This window comes from Vanellus vanellus (assembly GCF_965231255.1).
Source record: "Vanellus vanellus genome assembly, chromosome: 3".
In the NCBI taxonomy this organism is placed as follows: domain Eukaryota; kingdom Metazoa; phylum Chordata; class Aves; order Charadriiformes; family Charadriidae; genus Vanellus; species Vanellus vanellus.
In genome coordinates this window covers 88,088,172-88,111,597 of record NC_138907.1, presented here as the reverse complement: position 1 = coordinate 88,111,597, position 23,426 = coordinate 88,088,172, and the positions used below count along the sequence as shown (strand labels likewise).

The 23,426-nt window shown below is 39.9% G+C and overlaps 1 protein-coding gene across 2 annotated transcripts in view; it reads right to left on the bottom strand.

Moving 5' to 3' along the window:
• The window catches only part of RNGTT (RNA guanylyltransferase and 5'-phosphatase), a gene marked incomplete at both ends in the record, with an annotated part of 198,604 nt that extends 175,571 nt beyond the window's left edge, over window positions 1–23,033 (bottom strand). For both annotated transcript variants that reach the window (XM_082481115.1, XM_082481116.1), the window contains 5 exons: window positions 745–820; window positions 4,256–4,344; window positions 4,469–4,572; window positions 15,850–15,959; window positions 22,970–23,033. In XM_082481115.1, the coding sequence (XP_082337241.1) occupies window positions 745–820; window positions 4,256–4,344; window positions 4,469–4,572; window positions 15,850–15,959; window positions 22,970–23,033 (443 nt within the window). The remainder of the gene's footprint in view (window positions 1–744; window positions 821–4,255; window positions 4,345–4,468; window positions 4,573–15,849; window positions 15,960–22,969) is intronic.
• Between the last annotated feature and the right edge of the window lie 393 nt (window positions 23,034–23,426).

Sequence of the window (23,426 nt, the reverse complement as noted above, 5' to 3'; positions counted from 1 at the left end):
TTCACTTAAAGGACAACACAAGAAATATCATCAGAACACTGAAGGGGCTTGTTAAGAAACATGCCTTGCATGGGACCCTGTCAGCAAGGAAATAGTGTTTCAGGAATACTACTAAACGTGCAAAAGTCATGCCCACCAGCATGATACAGGCAATTTTTTTTTTTTTGACACTGATGTTATTTAAAAAAGATCACTACTCTTTATGAAGAACACTTTTAAATCACAAAAAAACAGGTGAGTCTGTGCAGAAGCATACTGTAGACTTTAGTCAAACAACAAGCTGGAAACAAGGACTTTGTCTCCCCCTGACCCTTCAGAAGCAAGGATGTCACTCTGCTGTTGCTCTAGCTCATCTCTTCAGAACTCAAGAAACCAAATGAGCGTACATGCAAACCTACATGAAAAAAAGTAAGAGAAATAATCTTTCAGGCATCTCTGAACTCTATATTCTTACCCAAAACGTGGGACATGCCACGGGGAAGAGACACAATACAATAAGAGCCCACACACAGCAGGTACAGCTGACTTTTGACCTACTGGACCTGGAAACCTTGACAGAGACAGGCTACGCTACCAGGGGATGATATGAATAATGTTAATATAGGTTGTTTGATCAAGATTAATAGGCATTTTTAAAATAACAAACAGTGAATACATTAGGATAGCTGTCAGGACAATGAGTGAAACACACTGAAGATCCTTTGGTCAGTCTCCACAAATCCGTAGGAATTAACATTCAGTTACCTCCAGTCCAACTTCTCGACCAAAAAGGCACAGATCAGAAATCCAGTTCTATTGAAACCATGTGTACAATGGACACCTAGACAAGACAAGAAAAGGACATAGTCATTTGCAAGTAGTTTTTAACAAACATGTTTTAGTTTCACAAACTTGTTTGTGGATCCTTCTACCTTCATCAATAACATTAAAGAGTTATCTCCTTTCCTATCAAGGCAGCTCAGATCACATAAGCCTAAAAAGCAATTTATTATATTCTTGCCACAAATTATTAGCAACAAGAGTATAAGATACTTCAGTTTAATCACAACTCAAGAGCGCTAACTTTAATGCAGCTGACATATTGCTAACACAGATAAGATTCAAATTATTTTTTATGACTGCTCAAATGCTAATCAGAAGACAATACAATCAAATTCAATAATTGTGCTTTTAGTGGATTCTACAAGCATTACATTTATTTCACACCATCAGGCATAAAACAAAACATGTCCAGATCACCCTACCTCAAACTTGAAAGCGGTGTCAATAGACCACAATTCTATTTCAAATTTGCTATTACCACACTGAGACCACTTACTAATTTTGAAAAAAAAAAAAAAAACTACAAAAAGAAAACTGTATGACAGTATAATCACCTTAAATTACTTATCTTTTCAATGTAAAAAAAAAAAAAAAAAAAAAATTAAGACTGCATCCTCTATTTTACTGAATTCATCCCTCAGTGAAAGGAGGGAAAGAATCAAATCCATTGGAATTTTTTTCCTCTCAAGACAACAGCACCATCTAGTGATAAACAAACCAGTCTAAAAATTTGTGCTACTAAAAATGTGAAAGACTCAGGCAAGATGTTGCCTCTTCCTCATACTGCATTTTAAATCATAAATATCACAGTATTAAAGTTTCTACTAACTCCAAACACAATTATTCTTAGTATTAACATATTTTTCAGTTGTGACCATGAAGTAAGTCACTTAATCTTTTATTCATTTCCTTATTTCTCTACCAAAGTGAGTAAAGTAAGTTTAGCAACAACTCACTTGACGCTTATTCAGACAAAATGTGAATATCTATCTTTTTTTCTATACACTTCCCTATACTGCAAGAATTTATTTTTTTACTGGAGATCCAAAAAATGCATACAAAAAGTACACTGATATAACCTTTATATGGGTAAACAGAAACATATATCAACTGTATCAGGGTTAGGTTTTGTGCCCACCCCCTAAGCTTCCCTTCTTAATAAAGGAAGGCAAAAACTACTACAAATTTCTTGGATTCATCCATTCTAACCATTTAATAATATTAAAAACGGTGTAACTTGCATAAAACGAAATGAATTTTAGTTTCCTTATAGAATCTGTTCCCAGCAACCATTTCTCCTTTGTTTTCCGCGTAAGCAAAATTTTTGCATTTTGTTTCCTTAAAGTTGGCAGGCATTCTCCAGTCCTTCGAATTGCAAAAACAAAGTTTCTATTCTATATTGTTCTAGCTGAATAGGAAATTTTGTTCACTTATGAGTCATATTTTAGTCTATTATCCTATCTAATCTTGACACTGGAAATTAAATTGCACTCAATTGCTATCAATAAGCCCTGCGGCTGTTACTGCTACTGCTAGAAGGTTAAGTCAATAATTTTATACACACGACAAAGATAAGAAGCATCTCAGCAATGAGATCAACAGCTGGAAGGGAAAGATCACATGGGGTGCAGTACTATCACCACTGCAGACTGCTTTCACAGTCTCCTCCACTCTTTTACTATGAAAGCCTAAACCACAGGTTATGTAAAAGCTTATTCAACACATTATTTTCTTCTTGACTCTAACTGACTTTTTTTTTTTGCATAGAGGTGAAACAATCTAAATAACGGAAGAACATTCAAAATTCATAGAAGTCAAAAAGTTAGTGACTCAACACTAAAAATGGCATTTTAAAAGTTGAAATATCAGCTAAATGGGTCTGCTATTTATAGGATAATCCATGCTATCCATGTTCCATATAAATTGCTGACCATAACAATATTTCAAGTTCTGAAATATTGTTGGAGAACCAAGTGGAAAAACTGCTAAATGAGAGCGAGAAATGAGGAACTGCTAAATGAGAGTGAGATCAGTCATCAACAATATTTCAAGTTCTGGTGCAAGTTCTGAAATATTGTTGATGACTGATACCACTGACTCTCATTTAGCAGTTCCTCATTTTTCATATCACATACTTGCATTACAGTTTAGTGAAGAAAACATAAGTCTCAAATTAAAATTGCATTCTATGTGAAAGAGAGAAATAAGTAAGTACCTAAGAGAAAATTATGTGAAAAAGTGCGTGCCCAAATTAAATCTCTCAAGCACTGAAAAAAAAAAAAAAAAATATTCTCAGTGGTATCATGTGACAGAACAGGAAGCAATGGATACAAACTGAAATACGATATTTTTTTTTTTAAATGTAAGAAAAAAAACACAACTGTATATTGTAAGGGTGAGCAAACACTGGAAGAGGTTGCCAGGAGATGCTGTGGAGTCTCCATGTTTGGAGATGGTAAAAACCCAAATGGGCAGAGTCCTGACCAAGCTGCTTTAGCTGGCCCTGCTCTAAGTAAGCACAGCTCAGTAAACAATTTCCACAGGTTCCTTCCAACAACCAAAACTATTGAACAATTCTATGATTCTGTATGAATCCTAAACTGTATGAACATACCAGTTTAGTTTACCAAGCTCTTATCAATGACACCAACACAAACAACTGTTCCATGCACTCTTAAGTCACACAGACACTCAGATTCAAGAAGATTGCAGAATTATCATCAACACCTCTTCTGACTCTGGAAACTCAGCTGCAAAGTAATTTCTTGTCTCTGACAGTTTGCAGATGGAGTTGAACATTAATATGCTTAACAGAAATCAGAATAAAATAGTTTTAACTAAAGCCACCCAAATTAAACTGAGAACTTATTGTTCCCTGGGTAAAAAAAAAAAAATAATAAAATCCTTAAGAACATTCAAATATTCACTGTGAGACAGTACACCAAAGAAGAAAAACAGCCTAATATCTACTACCAGTTTCCAGCAATTAATCAGGTGCTTTGTGAAATTTGCTAAAGAATCTCTGATCATTCACTTATCAAATATGACTTCAAGTAAGCCAGACCATCAAATGCCAAAACAGTATTTAGACAATACATAACCTGTATTTGTATCAGCAGAAGTTACAAAAACACAATGCAAGTATCATGTATTTGTAGACAGTTAAGCCTGAATATTTTTCCACATTAAGTGAATAGCTGTAATCAAACTAATGGATGCAGAAACATAGTAGTATACTAGTTCCTGTAAAAAAAAAAGAAACATACTAGTTTCTGGAGTAAAAGCAATCAAATCTATACAGGCATAAACACTGTACTGAGGAAATTCCTTTACTTAGACTTTTAAGAATAAGAGACTGCAGTTATGAATAAATATGAAACAAACTAACAGTAAAAACAAATGATGGATGTAAAATGGATATAAGAAGACATACCTATAAGCTCTGAGGGATTCTTATCACTGAAGTGTTCACATACACGGATAAATGTTTCTGTATTTTCAGGTGTAGGGCACTCACCATGCCTGAAAGACAAGAAGACACAGGTTAGGAGACAGCTGGGGGAAAGGGAAGAGAAAAAAAGATTAATTACTTCAGTGTAATCTTTCAAATTAAAAACTAAATATTAACGAAGTGCAGACAACTTACCCTTTACACTGGAGCTTTATATACTTAATCCCCTCTTTCTCTATATCGTTCCTATCATAGAATCTAGTGGTGTTGGTCAAGTCTACCAGTAAACCCATTTTAACCTAAAAAAAAAAAAAAAGAAAAAGAAAAAATAAACTTATATATGTGGTTCAAATATCAGTGCATAAATACTAAATGCCTAATAGCATCCAAAGTAAAAGCAATAGCAGGCTAAAGTTGCAAGTTTAAAAATTCTTAAATATTGCATTTCTTCATAAAATCTACATAAATTTGATTTTACCACCATCACAGTCATCTGTGTTTCTTTGTGAAAGCTGGTGTCTGAATTAACACTAGCCATCAACTCAAAAATTTGTTTGCTCCCACTAATGTTTCTAAATAAGAAACATTTGATAACAGCAGGAAAGAATCTGGTAAAGAATCATTTTAACAAGTTAAAAAACAAATAAGGTAGAACTGGGTACTCCTATGCTTTAAATTATTAAACACTGGTACAGTGGAAGTACCATAAGAAAAATTAACTACTGAGACTTACATACAAGTATACTCTCAGAAATAACTCTTAATTTACCCATCCATTAAATTAGACTCCAAAAGAAACAAACACATTTTCAAGTTTAAAACAAAAATTCCTTTAAATTCCATGAAACATTTTATTCAAAGATAAAATGTGAAAAAACTTGAAATCTTCAAAGACGCTGTCAGTAATTAAGGTGGCAGTTTCAACCACCCAGACGTTAGGATGTACCTCAATTCAGGCTGCCTTGCCCATTCTACCCTAATGTGTTCCCTTGTGCGGGAACTTACTTTTTTAGTGTTTGGGTTTTATAGCTGTAAAATAGGTCTTTTAAAGCAGCCTCGTGGAAGTTACTGTTTTTAAAAAGCAAGATGGAAAGCAGAAATTCCACTGGGTGGCATCCAACACACAGAGAACAGCAGTGAAGTGTATCCTACTGATCCTTGATCCAAACAAAAATTTCCATCAACAACACACCTCCCAGTAGCACCATGCAAAAACAGCTCACTAACACACCTGTGTACTGAAAGCATTCCTGGTTTCCTGCCTTATAAGTGCAAGTAATTGATTTTGATCAAAATGCTGAATGTCATGCATTCAAGTAGGACTCTCACCATGAAACTAGATGTCTTTTTAAAAGGCATTTTAAGGGTGGTAGTTTAACAAAATCCTTGTTCCACAGTGTTGCCTTTTTTCAAAATACATCAATAGTACACTTAAAAATACATTAACACCAAAGCATGTTACGCATGCAAAAACATAGAACAACACTGCATCTTCAATATATTTAAAAGTCCAGCACGTACTCATAAACAGGATTTTGATCAGGTTTGATTTACCTTACGGTCAACAGACTGGAAATAATGTAGCAATGCAGTTGAACGAATTACAAATTAAAACACTGTTTACAGACAATTCAGAAAATATAAATTCCAGTTATTACTGGAATACAGTTCAGAAACAGCTGCTTCACATGGATATGTTGTTCAGTAGTCCCCAAAGGCAAATTTCCAATTATCTACAAAGGTAGTTATCCATGGTATTCAAAGGTCTGATGATATACTTTCATAATACTTGTATTTATCAGATATTAAAAAGCATCATAATGTTATGTGTGCAGCATTAAGCATTTGTAGCGTAACATCCAAATCACTTCTGAATTCCTCCTTGTTTACTTCGTATATATTTTATTCAGGATGCTTTATTTTGCTTTTATTACAGTGTTTTGCAGAAATGCAAGCTACCTCAGCAGGGGTCCACCTGAAAACAATGTTACCAATGTTACATCATCTGAAACTGCAAATATTTAGTGTCAACCAAGATGCTAAACATACAAACTGACAGTCACTAGCCAGTGATTAATTTTGTAGGAAGTATATAAAAGGCAATTAATTCAATGATTACTTTCCTCCCCCTCCATTCGCAACAGCATTTAGCAAATATCTCAAAGACTACTTGACAAGTAAGACCACACAAAATTTCCAGGTGCTACACACTGTAGGTCTGTAACACTACGACACCGACATAAACAAGTTCAAAATAACTGTTCAGAGGAGAATGACACATTCCCACACCAGTACTTCTAGGTGACTGTACAAGGACAACATGCTAGGATAGAAAAGTACATCTAAAATGAGCTAGTTCTATGAAAAATATTTATGTATTTTTCTACTGTTCTACACAAGGAATGGCTCCATGGAGGGAGTCCAGAGAGTATCTTCCAGTAACATGCCATGCCCCCAAAAAAGCATACAAATCTCCCTTTGTGTTCTGCCTCCTATCAAGAGTGTGGTTAGGAGTTGGCAAGACGACTGATAGGAGAATCAGGTGTGTTCTCACCAGAGAACTCTAGACTACGAAGCCACATAAATGGCCCCCTAACTATCCTCCTCCCCAACTTCTAAATAGCTCAGTTTGATAACCTATTCTTTTATGTACAATATGTGGTTAGGTGTAACACTTCCAAGACGTCCTCAGCTAAGGGGGAAAAAAAGTTATTTTCAAAATAAGATTAAAATGATATTTTAATTAAATCTTAAAGGATTTTGCATTCACTTCCAGTCTAGTAAGAAAGAAGACATTCCAAAATGTGAATTATTCTTGGAAAAAAAAAATGCTGTATCATCTGATAGTCTGGAGAAAGGGAAAAAGAATCATGGGGAAAACAACCTTTAAGAAAAGCACGAAGACACATTAAAAGGTAAATGTTTAATGTATCAAATTGTTAAAGGAGTGTTAAAAGAAGAAATGCAAGTGATCTGCAGAACATAGTTTCATATCCTCCCATCCAAAAGTAGGAGACAGAAAATTCCATTTTAGTGTTGAAAATGCAAAGCCAATTCTCAACCCCACTGTTCTCAAATACCAGCAGCTTCAAATGCTCCCACCAGAAGCCTCCACTTCTCCAAACTCCTGCTGCAATGAATTATGAGAAGATGCATGCAAGCATAAAAATTAATTTTATGTCACAGCTTTGAAGCTTGAAAAATACTCACATGCTTTTCCTTCAACTTTTAGAAACTAATCTTTTGAACATACTTATTTACAGAGTTCAGTCTCCTGACTGATATGTAGAAGCCACAACACTAAAACGTACTTCAGACCCAAAGTGTCACCAAGTGTTTGGGATGTTGCATTTCATAGAATCATAGAATGGTTAGAGTTGGAAGGGACCTTAAAAATCATCTAGTTCCAGCCCCTCTGCCATGAGCAGGGACACCTCCCACTAGACCAGGTTGCTGAAAGCCCCATCCAATCTGGCCTTGAACACTTCCAGGGATGGGGCCTCCACAACTTCCCTGAGCAACCTGATCCAGTGTCTCACCACCCTCACAGTAAAGAATATGATTCCTAATATCTAATCTAAATCTACCATCTTTCAGTTTAAAACCATTACCCCTCATCCTATTACTACACTCCCTGATAAAGAGACCCTCCCCAGCTTTCCTGTAGGCCACCTTTAGGTACTGGAAGGCTTCTATAAGGTCTCCCCAGAGCCTTCTCTTCTCCAGGCTGAACAACCCCAACTCTCTCAGCCTGTCTTCATAGGAGAGGTGCTCCAGCCCTCTTATTATCTTTGTAGCCCTCATCTGGACTCACTCCAACAGCTCCATGTCCTTCTTATGTTGGGGGCTCCTGGAGTACTGGACACAGTACTCCAGGTGGGGTCTCACCAGAGCAGAGTAGAGGGGCAGAATCGCCTCCCTTGACCTGCTGGCCACACTTCTTTTGATGCAGCCCAGGATACAGTTGGCTTTCTGGCCTGCAAGTGCACATTGCCAGTTGAGCTTCTCATCAGCCAACATCCCCAAGTCCTTCTCCTCAGGGCTGTTCTCAATCCATTCTCCACCCAGCCCATGTTTATGCTTGGGATTGCCCCAACCCAGGTGCAGGACCTTGCACTTGGCCTTGTTGAATTCCATGAGGTTCACACAGGCCCACCTCTCAAGCCTGTCCAGGACCCTCTGGATGGCATCCCTTCCCTCCACCATATCGACTGCACCACACAGCTTGGTGTCACTGGCAAACTTGCTGAGGGTGTACTTAATCCCACTGTCCATGTTGCCAACAAAGATGTTAGACGGCACCGGTCCCAGTACCGACCCCTGAGGAACATCACTCATCACTGCTCGCTACTTGAACATTGAGCCATTGACAACAACTCTGAATGCAGCCATTCTGCCAATTCCTTATCCACCAAGTGGTCCATCAATCAAATCCATGTCTCTCCAATTCAGAGACAAGGATATTGTGCAAGACAGTGACAAATGCTTTGCACAAGCCCAGGTAGATAATGTCAGTTGCTCTTCCTTACCCCTTAACACCGTAATGCCGTTGCAGAAGGCCACCAGATCTGTCAGGCATAATTTGCCCTTATTGGTGACAGATAACATGGCTTCAATCACCTCCTTATTTTTTGTATGCCTTAGCATGGTTTCCAGGACGATCTGCTCCATGATCTTGCCAGGTACAGAGGTGAGACTGACCAGCCTGTAGTTCCCCGGGTCTTCCTTTTTTCCCCTTTTTAAAATTGGGGTTATGTTTCCCCTTTTCCAGTCAGTGGGAACTTCACCAGACTGCCACAACTCCTCAAATATGATGGAGAGTGGCTTGGCAACTTCATCCGCCAGTTCCCAGTTTAATTTGAGTAGGAGAATGAAATACAGCTAAGTGGCTGCTAGAAAGGAAATTCTGAACTACAGGACTCCAGGACTTCAGCCAGCTATTCCTTTGCAATTATTACAATTCATTTCAATCATACACAAGTGAAGATCTTGTGAAGTTACAACGTTCCTCACACATTTCACAGGGCAGTAAACCAAAGAGGCGTCCAATATAATTTAGCCAAAGCTATAAAAGCATGTATGGCATATAGAGCATAAGGCCTGAAAACAGTTTCCTTGCTTTACAGAAAGCATAAACATTTGTTCTCTCAGTTCACATGATTAGCTGGACATAGCACACTACAATTTAGAGAGTGCAAGGCAAAAGAAAAGGATAAAGAAATCCAAAACAAGTGGAAGGATTATGTAACATATCAAAGTATATAAAATATTCCCAAAATGCATGCAAAAAAACCCACTGGTATCACAGGAATCAAAACATAGAATCAGATTCTCCTCCTTTTAGCTTGGAGGAGAAGGATCTGGGGGTTGTGGTAGACAGTAAATTATCCATGGCCCAGCAATGTGCCCTTGTCGCCAAAAAGGCCAATGGAATCCTGGGCTGCATAGGGAAGAGTGTGGCCAGTAGGTCGAGGGAGGTCATTCTCCCCCTCTACTCGGCACTGGTGAGGCCACAACTGGAATACTGTGTCCAGTTTTGGGCTCCCCAGTTCAAGAGGGACAGGGAACTGCTGGAGCGAGTCCAGCGAAGGGCAACTAAGATGATTAAGGGCTTGGAGCACCTCCCTTATGAGGAAAGGCTGAGAGAGCTGGGACTCTTTAGCCTGGAGAAGAGAAGGCTGAGGGGAGACCTGATTATGGCATACAAGTATCTAAAGGGTGGGTTGAAGAAGGATGGAGCCAGGCTCTTTTCATTGGTTCCAAGTGACAGGACGAGGGGCAATGGGCACAAGTTAGAACACAGGAAGTTCCGTTCAAATACACGGAAACAGTTCTTTACGGTTCGGGTGACAGAGCACTGGAACAGGCTGCCCAGGGAGGTTGTGGAGTCCCCTTCCCTGGAGATTTTCAAGACCCGCCTGGATGCAGTCCTGAGAAATGTGCTCTAGGCAATCCTGCTTTAGCAGGAGAGTTGGACTAGATGATCTCTAGAGGTCCCTTCCAACTCTGATAATTCTGTGATTCTGTGATTCTGTGATTGCTGAGGTTGGAAGGGACCTTTAAGATCATCAAGTCCAACCATTAACCTACCCTGACAAAGCCACTTCTAAACCATGTCCTCAACTACCACACCTGCCCTTTTTTTAAAGGCCTCCAGGGATGGCAAATCCACCACCTCTCTGGGCAGCCTATTCCAATGTTTAATAACCTTTTCAGTGATAAAGTGTTTCCTAATATCCAATCTAAACCTCCCCTGACATAACTTGGACCTACTTCCTCTCATCCTATCACTTGTCATCAGAGAGGTCACGCCCCACCTCTCTACAACCTCCTTTCAGGTAGTTGTAGAGGGTGATAAGGTCTCCCCTCAGCCTCCTTTTCTCCAGGCTAAACAACCCCAGTTCCCTCAGTCATTCCTCGTAAGATTTGTCCTCCAGACCCCTCACCAGCTTTGTAGCCCTTCTCTGGACACGCTCCAACACCTCAATGTCCTTCTTGCAGTGAGGGGCCCAAAACTGAACATAGTACTTGAGGTGGGGCCTCACCAGTGCCGAGTACAGGGGGATGATCACTTCCCTAGTCCTGCTCACCACACTATTCCTGATACAGGCTAGGATGCCATTGGCCTTCTTGGCCACCTGGGCACACTGCCGGCTCATATTCAGCCGGCTGTCCACCAACACCCCCAGGTCCTTCTCTGCCAGGCAGCTTTCCAGCCACTCCGCCCCCAGTCTGTAGCGCTGAATGGGGTTGTTGTGACCCAAGTGCAGGACCCGACACTTGGCCTTGTTGAACCTCATACCATTGGCCTCAGCCCATCAGTCCAGCCTGTCCAGATCCCTCTGCAGAGCCATCCTACCCTCAAGCAGATCAACATGCCCGCCTAGCTTAGTGTCATCTGCAAACTTACTGAGGGTGCATTTGATCCCCTCATCCAGATCATTGATGAAGATATTAAAGAGAACAGGCCCCAGCACCAACCCCTGGGGGACACCACCTGTGACTGGACACCAATTGGATTTAACTCCATTCACCACCACTCTCTGGGCACAGCCATCCAGCCAGTTTTTTACCCAGTGAAGAGTACACCTGTCCAGGCCATAAGCAGCCAGTTTCCCCAGGAGAATGCAGTGGGAAACGGTGTCAAAAGCTTTGCAAATCCAGGTAGATAATATCCACAGCTTTTCCCTCATCCACTAAGCGGGTCACCTTATCATAGAAGGAGATCAGGTTTGTCAGGCATGACCAGCCTTTCACAAACCCATGCTGACTGCGCCTGATCACCCTGTTCTCCTGCATGTGCCATGTAATGGCACTGAGGATGATCTGTTCCATGACCTTCCCAGCTACTGAGGTCAGACTGACTGGCCTGTAGTTCCCTAGATCCTCCTTCCAGCCCTTCTTGTGGATGGGTGTCACATTTGCCAGCCTCCAATCAGCTGGGACCTCCCCAGTTACGCAGGACAGCTTATAAATGATGCAAAGTGGCCTGGCGAGCACTTCCGCCAGCTCCTTCAGTATCCTTGGGTAGATCCCATCCAGCCCCACAGATTTGTGCACCTCCAAGTGCTGAAGCAGGTCCCTCACCATTTCCCTTTGGATTACAGGGGCTTCATTCTCCAGTGACATTTCAGTCACTGAACTTGGGTTACACTATGCTTCCCCTGACCAACCACAGTTCTCACCTATAGAATAGATTCCAGTACATGTACATTCATCACACAGGTGATTTGCTCTGTTCCAAAACCCTGATATCAAACCAGTCATAGAATCATAGAATGGTTTAGGTTGAAAAGGACCTTGAAGATCATCAAGTTCCAACCCCCCTGCCATAGGCAGGGACACCTCCCACTAGACCACGTTGCCCAAGGCCACATCCAGCCTGGCCTTGAACACCTCCAGGGATGGGGCCTCAACAACCTCTCTGGACAACCTGTTCCAGTGCCTTACCATCCTTAAAGTGAAAAACTTCTTCCTAATGTCCAATCTGAACCTGCCCTCTTCCAGCTTAAAGCCATTTGCCCTCATCCTATCACAACATGCCCTAGTAAAAAGTCCTTCCCCAGCTCTCCTGTAGGCCCCCTTTAGGTACTGGAAGGCTGCAATAAGATCTCCCTGGACCCTTCTCTTCTCCAGGCTCAACAGCCCCAACTCTTTCAGCCTCTCCTCATAGGGGAGGTGCTCCAGCCCTCAGATCACCCTCGTGGCTCTCCTCTGGACACGCTCCAGCAGGTCTATGTCCTTCTTATGTTGGGGACTCCAGAGCTGGATGCAGTACTCCAGGTGGGGTCTCACGAGAGCGGAGTAGAGGGGCAGAATCACCTCCTTTGACCTGCTGGCCACACTTCTTTTGACGCAGCCCAGGATATGGTTGGCCTTCTGGGCTGCGATCGCACATTGCCAGCTCATCACAGTCATCGTCTCTTTAATGCTCTCATAAGTTTGGTCCTAGAAAGTTTTTAATAGGAGCTGATTTTTTTAAAGACTATTTAAGCTAAAATAGTCACTCACTGGAAAAAAAATGTTTTTCCAGCCAATGTTTTGCATGAATCACATCTTTTGGTCCACCACACCCAGTCATCGTTGAAAGACACAACGTTAGAAGAAAGAATAACTTTAAATTGTTGAGCAACTTCTCACTAAAACATATATTTATTTCTTACAAGGACTGTTGCAACACTACAATCTTAGACACCACATTGAAACAAGTTATTTTTCTTGCTTCTAATTGTAAAAGATGACAGGATGAAGGAAAAAAAGCTCATTGATAGCTTAAAATTCTCATCTTCTACATATAATAATACTATGATCTTCATATCGCCCCCATTCCGTTCATACTTATTTTGGCCAGGCTCTTCATGTCCTCCTACAGTTATAAAAGCCTTCCTCCTCACTTTCTCACATTCCAGCTATCTCCAGCTATTAATGCCTTATGCATGCGCCCTTCTGCCACTGTGCAATTAAATTGCTAGTTAGGTTCTCCTTGTATGACTCCAGAAGTTTCTCATTAGACATTGGAACTTGAAAACATCCTCCCCAGGAGGGAGAGAGCACACTACAATACAATGAATTCTCTCCAGACCCACGATTTTTTTCTTGCATTTCTTACTTGAGGAAAATAGTTTAAATCAGTGATTGAATTTATCTGTGAAAACGATAATGTGGCTGAAAACTGATAACTAGTCTTCCTAACAGGAATATTGTAACTTGAGCACATTAATTGCCCAAGCATTCTTTTGAGTTAACTAATGTCCTAGCTCTTCAAAACAGAAATAAAACTACCTTTTATAAAGCATAAACAGTAGAAATGTACCTACTCAAGAAAGAAATAAAAAAAGAGAAAATTATTCACACTGTCGCCAATTGCTCCTGCAATTTTTTTTTATCAGACCAGTAAGATACTATGTCAATATTGGCAATCAGAAGAAAAACAGGGTTGCTATCCCTCATCAAATCAGTTTCTAACATTCAGATTTTCAGCAACCAGCTCCATGAGAAAAAGGAATTGCACAGGAAGCTTGTTAGAGAAAGTTACTGCCAGATAGATGTTGGCTTAAATGCTGAACCGGTACCTTCAAAAATCTGTGGTAGCAGCAATATCTCACTATTACCAAAATCCAGATGTAAAAGTTTCTGCTGAAGTCTCTTATATGGGAGATAAACTATATAGACTTAAGTAATAAGCAAGATTCAGAAGTGATTCATTCTGAAAAGTATGAGTAGTAAAACACACTGCAGTAAAATGATGAGAACCCTACACAGTGAGCTATTTTTGCATTGGGAAAATCCACTTTTCAAGGTCTCCTCAATTGCACATTCATCTCATTGCCAGATTGTTGGTAAATTGCTGTTTGACAAATATAGCACTCCAGTAACTCACTGCATATCTCAGCAAATAAAAAAATCGTATGTTTTCAAATAGCAAACATTTACCAACAATACCAGGGTTCAAGACAACATAATAGATTTGATGAAGGAGGTTGAGAGAAATTATATGTTCTGCTTGTTAACCAAAGTTACCAAAATATAAGTGGGGATCCTCATGCTAGCGATTGTACTATCAGATTCTGATGTCACTCAAGACATTACAAATTTGTACTATTGCAGTACAACCAATCGATGTGCCTAGTGGAAAGGCTCTGAAGGCTCACCATGATTTCTTTTTTGGTGACAAATCACTAACAAGCAAATATTCAGAAATTCTGAGTAAGTCTCTGAAGTTCTCTATAACTTCAAAATATATGCAGAATTTTCAATTACTTTAAACCATGAATAAGATTGGTTTGGGAAAATTTCTAGGTATGTCCATTAAAGCTGATCAGTCTCAAAAACAACATAATGTATAAAAGAGGAACTCAAGTAGAATTTAGATACATAGATCCAAGAATTCAAACAAGAAAAATCCTACCAGTTCAAGCACCTGGAAACAGGCACATATGCTTCACTGATAGTACTTTCTTATCACATGAGCTCACAGATACACCTCTATCCCTGCTACACCGAGTAGCTCACCATCTACTTCATATCTAAGTTCAAATAAGATTCATAAAATGAAGATTTCCACATTTTAGTCACCTGATTCTTCTGATGTTTAAGCTCCAATATAGTTTAAAAAGCTCAGAATTATGTTAAATTAGATCAACAGAAAAAAAGAAAAAAAACTGAAAAAACGTCTCTAGTGTGATTAGTTTTATAAAACATACAGTCAAAAAAAAAAGGGTGCTAACCTTCTGTATAACAGTTTAATAAACAGATTAGAACAATTAGGTTGTAGGTCTGTCTTTGCCCAGGAGGTTCAAAATCCCATTTCCCATATCTCCAGATGCACTGGACTGGGCACGACATTTCACAGGCCTCTACACTACATGAAAGGATGGAAAGGTTCTGTTTCTCACCTTAAATGTCAAAGTTGTGCTACAGTGCAGAACAACATGAAAATTGAAGTAGACAGACAGAAATGTGCTAAACAGAGAATGAATAATCCAGAAGCACAACTCCCTGTCCCAATGATAAAGGCATTCACTCACCTTCCTGGGTCCCAATCCATGCTCCTAAGTTTTTTTTTTCTATTTGTGCATTTTTTTTCCCAATAAGAAGTTACTGGATAAAATCCATAAATTGTTTTCTTCCATCCTTGGATATGACTGGTTGGATACCACAATGCATTCAAGGCAACAAAAGGAGAAATGCTTTTTAAATGCTTTCACTCCTATAAGCAAAATTGCAGCTTAACAAATCCATACACAAGAGTCATTTGTAAAACTACAAACTCAGACTATCTGAGTTTTAACAATGACATCTCTCCAAGATGCAACAGTAATAACAGAGAAGAGCGAGATTATTGCTGCTAAGGCGGTGAATGAGCTGGAGGATTCTGCACAATTCTTGCCTATAAGAAAGTACTTTTGGAAATTTATGAGTTGCAGAGAAAACCTGAAAATGTAAAAAAAGAATACTCTGTACAGATGTCTCAAAGGAAGCCACCAACCACCTTTTTTCTTAAATCTGAAAAGCAACATGTGAATAAACATTAACAATGAAAGTAATATTTTAATTAACAGAAAATTTAACCTTACCTTTAGACTTTTTAAGTAGTTAGATAACATACTCGGATGAAAACGATTTTCTTCAGCAACCTGATCATCATATCTTGGTCCTAACATTGTCTTCAAAGGTAAAAATTTCCCTATGAAAGATAATCAAATTTTGCAGTATTTTATGTATACTCATGTGTATGTACACGTACAACTTAGTGATTTCAAAGCAACATGTTGAGCGGATTTAGAGGTTCACCTTCAATGAAAAATAATCACAGGAAAAGTATGAATAACAGTTGAGTTGGAATATTTTTTAGCTATGAATTCTCAGAATTCACAAATAGGTTTAGAAGAAATACAGGTTAGCTCATCTAAAAGTAATTTGACACTAAAAGGTAGCTGAAAATGTTATTTAAGCTGCAGAGCTACAGCACATAACAAAACAGAGAAAGTTAAAATTTGGTACAGTTAAAAACATGAAAAATAGCATTTCAAATGACAGTTTGTCACCCAAGCATGTATATATCAGCTTTGATTACCCGCAAACATAAACACGGTAAAGGTCTCTGAAAAGAAATAAAATGCATTTGGTCCAGAACACCTATGCAGTACAGATCTTTCTAATGTGCTCCTTAAGGCTTGTTGGAAGAGTTCTGCAACAGCGTTCAACCTTCCCTCCGAAACACACCACCTACATGTGGTTCAGACACTGGGGAAGCTACAAAACCACAACAAAAACATGACCGAAATTAGTACTTACTGGACTACATCCATCAGTCCCTCAAAACTCAAAATCTTTTACTCTTGATTTTATTTTTCATCCATCAAGTCCATCTCATTAAAGATCTCTAGCTCTTTCTTTCTGAACCCCACAAAGCTACAGACATGCCTTTCCCTCTACGTGCAGAAGGAACGGCTATTTGAGCAGCATGTACTGACCCAACAGCTCTGTCTGTGCTTCCAAACAGGAAAGAACTTAAGAGCTCAGGTCACTGCCACCACATCAGCCCAGGAAGCAGCACACCTCCTCCCACGTGCACCTGGGACCCTGCACTGCTGTTAGTTGCAGAAAATTAATTCAAATTGATTGTAAGAAAGAGACCTGGCATATCTGCCCAGCCACACTAAGGTTAATGATACAGGCAGGGAGTAAAACTGGGAGAATCTCAGATTTCTAAATATCTGTGACAATATTTAAATGAATTATATCCCAAGACTGATCAAATAAACCCTCCCCCAAGAAAACACAAAGAATTATTGCCCCAGAACTCCCCCCCCTCCTTTTTTTTTTTTTTTTTTTTTTTAATAAAACTGTTTCCATCATAGACTGGTTTAGGTTGGGAGGGACCTTAAAGATCATCTAGTTCCAACAGCCCTGCCATGGGCAGGAGGGACACCTCCCACTAGACCAGGTTACTCAAAGCCCCATTCAACCTGACCTTGAACACTTCCAGGAAATGAAACAATAAAATTGCATGGCACAGAAGAACAGCAGAAATGTTTTATTAATGCAGGAAGAACTCCAAATTGGAGCACCAGACACAAATCTTCCAGGAAAAAAAGTGTTGCTAGATCCTGATATTGTCAAATTATATTTCTAACATGCTTCTAATAGCAGTTAACCTACCTATTTCCTAGGCGGCGGGGGGGGGGGGGGGGGGGGGGGGGGGGGGGGGCAATAGTTCATTCTATATACATTTACGGTTTTTTTTCAACTTCAGTAACTTTTAAAAAACTTTTCCTATTTATTAACACAAATACCCACACCGTATTTTGAGCTAAAGAAAAACATAACACCTATACTATTCCTTAAACGACCTGATGCATCTGTTCAGCTGTGTAATGTAGAGTAACATCACAATCCACTAGTTTTTACACAGTATTTAAACATTCAGTTTCAGATCCTCAAGTGAATCAGCATACCCAGCACTAATCCTAAAAATTTCTTCTAAATTACTTATGAAAATACTGCTTTCTCATCAAGACAGAACATTTCCTCATAATACAAGAAATAAAATCCTCTTGGTTTTAGCAAAACAAACCCACATGGAATGAAAAGGCACTAAAACACCCATTGTATTCAGCCAGAAATCAAGTTTTGAGAGAGAAGCTCACTAATCTTTGTATAAATAGAAAAATGCATACCATTTTCACTAAATGAATGCTGCTAAGAGGTTTCTCTATACAATAAATTAAAGTTTACAGAGAGTTCTCTTTAGCCTTAAATTCTATCAAAACATCTTACATGGTCTCAAATAAGCATTTAACTTTTAGGAAACAGACATTATAAACCACAGAAGACAGATAATTATGGAAACTGAGAAGCTTTATGCACCTTGTTAGCTCAGGTTTGATGTTAATCAGCAACTTGAGAAACACCTTCGCTGTTACACTTGCCTAACCTTTACAGTTAAAAGGAAAGTTATTCGGTCATACAGTCAATGTACACATTAAATGGTAATAAATTTATAGTCACTTTAACTTCATCTTATTTGACTGTTAGAAAAACTCCTAATTTCAATCTACTTTACTCTGCCTTTTCATTCCACCAGTTATACATTCTCCTCCCTGGTCATGGCTACCTCCCCTCCATTTCCTCAATTCTTGATCTATCTACTTTAATTTACTTGCCTCTTTGCATTCCCTGTCACCTCCAACACTTGCATTCAGCCTCTCTCACTCATTATTAACTCTTCCACATTAACTCAGTCTCTGTACAGATTGATTATGCAAATCTTAATTCTGGATTATCTTAATGCAAACATCTATCATTGCCATAAGTTTTGCAAACACAAAGCATATGTGAACGTGTTTTAATAAGCTTTGCCACTTGTCATTCCCATCCTAATACACTCACTCACCCATTACAGAAAACAAAGAATGTACCTAAACTTTTTTTTAGACAAGGCATTCAACTAAGAAAAGGAGCTGCACTGACAAAAGAGTCGATGGACACATTGGAAAACTACCATCCTTTATGAGATGCTGTGAAAAAAAGAATAGAGTTGAAAAACAGTGCCTGAAGGTTAAGGTTGTTTCCTGTAGCATCTGATTAGAGACTGTAGAACCAGACTGAAGACTCTCCTGTTCTCCACCTTCTAGAACAGACAACAAACATGTTCGTTCTCTCCTCAGTAGCACCCCTTAACATAGTGTCAAGTTTCACTCTGATTTCCTTCTGAGCAACCATAATACATTCCTGTTCATCACCAGGAAAAGACATGCAAAGTAGTCTAGTTAGCATCCCCTGCAGCATTTGAACACCTTTACACAGCTGGGGAAGTGATCAGTATTTTAACAGAGCCCATTTACGATCACTTCCAAAGACCAAACACAGATCTTTAGAAGCATTTAGGTCCCCGAATTTTACAAATTCCAGTTTGGTGGTGTCATTTAGAAACAGCTTATATGACAGCAAACATGCTACCTGCCAAGGTTAGAAGAGAGTAGTGAATTCATGTAATTTAGTTCTAATTTAGGGAAATTTTGTAATCAGATTATGAAAACAATGGCTCTGGGTTTTTTTTTTATTTTTTTTATTTTTTTCTTTTGCTGTTGTTTCATTTGTGTTTTGGTTTTTTTAAATAAATTACATTTCTCTGCAATTTCATATAATTTCAACTCACCTTATGCCTCCATGCACAAGCACATGAAGAGTAAATAATCAATTCTTTATGTCGAACTAGGTGATCTGACAGTAACAAGGTGAAATTTTACAAGGATATAAAAGCACCCCAAGTCATTAGTATATCTAAACTAAATTATGATAATAATTGTAACTCCTCAATTGAATTTTCAAAATAAATTCAAAATGTTACTGGAAACTTGATATTTAATGATTACCTACTTCCACAATTAAGTTCAAATTTGTCAAACAGTTTTGGAAAGTGGATATTAAAAACCATTTTCCAAATTAGTTACCTGTATAACAGATGATATTTCTTTAGGTTGAAAACCAGGAAAAATTCTAAAAATAAGAGCCCAGTATGTCAAAGCATAGACAAGAAGTGGATAAATCTGATAGAAATCAAAAGTGAACAACGTAAGACTTCAAAATTCCTACATATACATGCTTGATTTTTGGCACATTTTTTTATCTTTTCTTAAAACTTTAATTCCAGAGCCCACCAGTGAAAAACTACCCTTAATTTAGCTTAATGTTCTTTGATATGAAGCTATCAACCCAATTTGTGACAGTAGCCACTAATTCTTTATGACTATGGTATGTTTAGATTAAGCATCAATTAGGAAGGCTAGACTGTGTAAAGTGACAAAGGTTAAGAAATGGAAATTTGAATAAGATGAAATAGTAAAATCTGCAATTAAAAAAAAAAAAAAAAACACACCACCTTAAAAAGTAACAGCCTTCTGTTTCAAGAACAGCTAGGTCAAAGCATCCATTTCACCTAGTATCTCATCACCAAAACAGGTCAATAACAGATGCCTAGGAAAGAGTGTAAGACCGTGAAAATGACAATAAACCATCAGTTTATTCTTCCCAACTACTGAGCTGAGCTATAGTTCAGCAATTTCCTGAACCAGAGGCATTAGTCTTCTATTTAAGGTGTTCTCTCTATAACCATACACAATATGGATGTTTTTAATAGTATTTCATCATCCTGCATGCCACGTGTATGTCTAGAACAGAATTAACCAACATGAATCAATGGAAGGAGAATGAAAGACACTGCCAAGAGACTTCTCGTCTTTTCTTCAATATCTTGCTAGCACTCTCCATGGCAAAAACAAAACAGACTGGGTTTTCAGTGCTTATAAAAAGTAGGTAACTGCAGAGACGGCAATGCCAAGGCAGTAAAGCTGAAGCAGCCTGATCACTTTAGATCTAAATGTTCAGGGCAAATTCTTTTCATCAAGTACATGATTGAGGTGCTACCCTAATGCAATAAATGTGAAAGTGTTCCACTCTGAACTGCTGTACCATAAAACCAGTAAATGGCAGCAAAACACAAGTGTTTAAAGAAGTCAACTGAAAAATAATGGGAAACAGATCAATTCATCTCATTCATGATGAAGGGTCCTGTTAACCTGAATGAACCCAATCTCTCAAACAGAAGAGCTCCGGGCCTCATTAGTACTTGTATTTGAGGTCACCAAGAAATTCTAGATGCCAAAACCGAAAGACAAGAGGGTCATGACCAAACACTTGATGAATATTAGTTCACTGAAGCCAGACAAACCTTGCTTAGCAACATTATTACTATTACACTATCAGATAGGAATAAAGTCATATACAGATGCTTTGAAATTTGAAATGCTAATTAAAACTAGAATATAACACATCAGTGTTATATGCGACAGTAGTAACATCTGTAAACTCTAAAAATCATGTCTCAATAAAACAGATGCCTTTGAATGTAAAATAGCAAAAAAGACTGATGGTTTACTATGACTTTCGGCAAGTTGTACACACAAAAAAAAAAAAAAAAAAACAGAAATCAAGTGAACTAATGTAAGAATACACTACAATAAGGCAGCTAAAGAAATGAACCAAGCACTTTCCTTTTTGTGTGTGTGTGTGTAGTAGCTTCTTGTGCATGATCACATCGAATGGAAAAGAATTACCTTGCAGTTACTGAATAAACAAACACATAAGCAGTGATGGCACAGCAGATGACATGCTGATGAACTGCATTCTTGCTTACTCTATGTTACTATATTTGAGAAGCCATGGCTTAAAAGACAGACAAACAAGCAAAACCAACAACTTCTAGGGATCAAGAACTTGCTGAGATGAAAAACAAAGAATAAAGAGTCATTGGTCTATTTTTGTCATGGTCAAAGCCTCACAACTTAGGCTATTAAATCTGTTATTAGGAATCTGAGGGAGACCAGCAACCCACAAAATCAACAACTGAAATAAATACTGATAAATGCCAAACAATGCATATTGATGGGAAGATTAAGCCTGCTGAGATGTCTCACCAGGTTCCAAACAAATCTGTAAACAGTCCTTGGTGTCTTCAGTTCCACAACCAACTGCCATCAAAAAAGCCTAAGATGATACAGAAATGTGGGATAGAAAACACAGAATTTGCAACTGCTAAGCAAATCGTGGCACAGTGCCATCTAGAATAGCACACTGAGCAGCAAATGTTGTGTTTTGAAAAAAAAAAAGAAAAAAAAAACTTTAAATTACCACGGGTAGGAAGATGAAAGGAGTGAAAACTAGAAAACATTGTGGAAAAAATGGGATTTGGAATTGCTTACCTTATAAAGGAATTAAGAACTTGAGAAAACTAAAAAGAGCAAAATTTGTTTACTCTATCTCATGCTAGGCAGCAGGTGAAACATTCATCTGAAGTCAGTATGGGAGTTAACTCACAGTCAAAAAAATGTGTTTACATGAAACTTAATTCACTGCCACCGGCTGCCAGCAAGGCTAGATACCTAGCAACAATCGAGACAGACAGCGTGTTACGGGCAAGAACATCCAAGATGACAGCAATTACCGACAAAACCTGAAACACACACAAAACTTCGGAGCACAGCACTTAAACTCATCCTCCAGCTAAACAGCTTAGGAACACACCAGTGACTGACAGGTCACTGTCAGTCGGCCCAGTAAGTGATCAACACTGATAAACATCAGAGCCTCCAGGAAAAAAAAAAAAAAAAAAAAAAAAAAAAAAAAAAAACAAACAAACAAAGAAGAGGCTGCACAAGGGACTCGTCAGGGCTGAGGTATGCTCCAGTAGAGCAGCTTCTGCACGCCCGGCTGCCGTCTCTCTCATCAGATGTGACGGACAGAAAAAGTTTATATCCTAAACTTAACCAGTGCGAAGCGAGAACCCAGCATTAACGCTCCCATGGGCAGGAGGGAGCCTGTACCCCGGGACAGCGCCGGGACAAACACCGGACCGCGGAGCTCAGCGGGTAACAGCCTCCCGGCACCCCCGCACCAACACAGCCGCGGCCCTGGGACAAAGAGCCCCGGCCGGGCCGGAGGGCGAGGGGCCGCGGCGGCCCCACGGAGGCCCCCCGCCCACCCCGCGGCGCTGAGGAAGAGGAGGAGCAGGGGATGAGGGACCGGGACCGGCGGGCAGGGAAGGGCAGCGGAGGGGAGGGGGCCGTCCCCGCAGCCGCCACACAGCCGCCCCGGGGCAGGGCAGGACCGGACCAGGCCGGGCCGGGCGCTCACCTGCCACGGGCTGCCCTCTCCTGGGGCAGTGGAGCCAGCGCGGCGGGATCTTGTTGTAGGACATGGCGGGGCACGGGCGGTCGCCACCCGCCCGCGGGGGTAAGGGGAGGCAGGGAAGGGGCGAGGGGTGCGGGGCGGGCGCGGCCCCGGGGCGCTCAGCGGCGCCGGCGGCCCCTGGCCCGCGGCGCCTTCATTCAGACCCAGCTCCGCCTCAGCCGCCGCTATCCCACAGTGCACCGCGGCCGCGGCCGCCGCTTCCGCTTCCGGGTGGGGGCCGGAGGTGGGGTGCACGGCCCGAGGGCTGATAGGCCTGGGAGCTGCCCCGGTAACGGCGGGGTCGGGCCGAGGCCTTTGGGAGGGGGTGAGGGTAGCGGGGAAAGGTTTCCGCGGCCAGCTGTAGGCCGTGGGACTCGTCATTTGTCCGGGGGTAGCATGGAGAGCGAAACAGCGCTGTGCC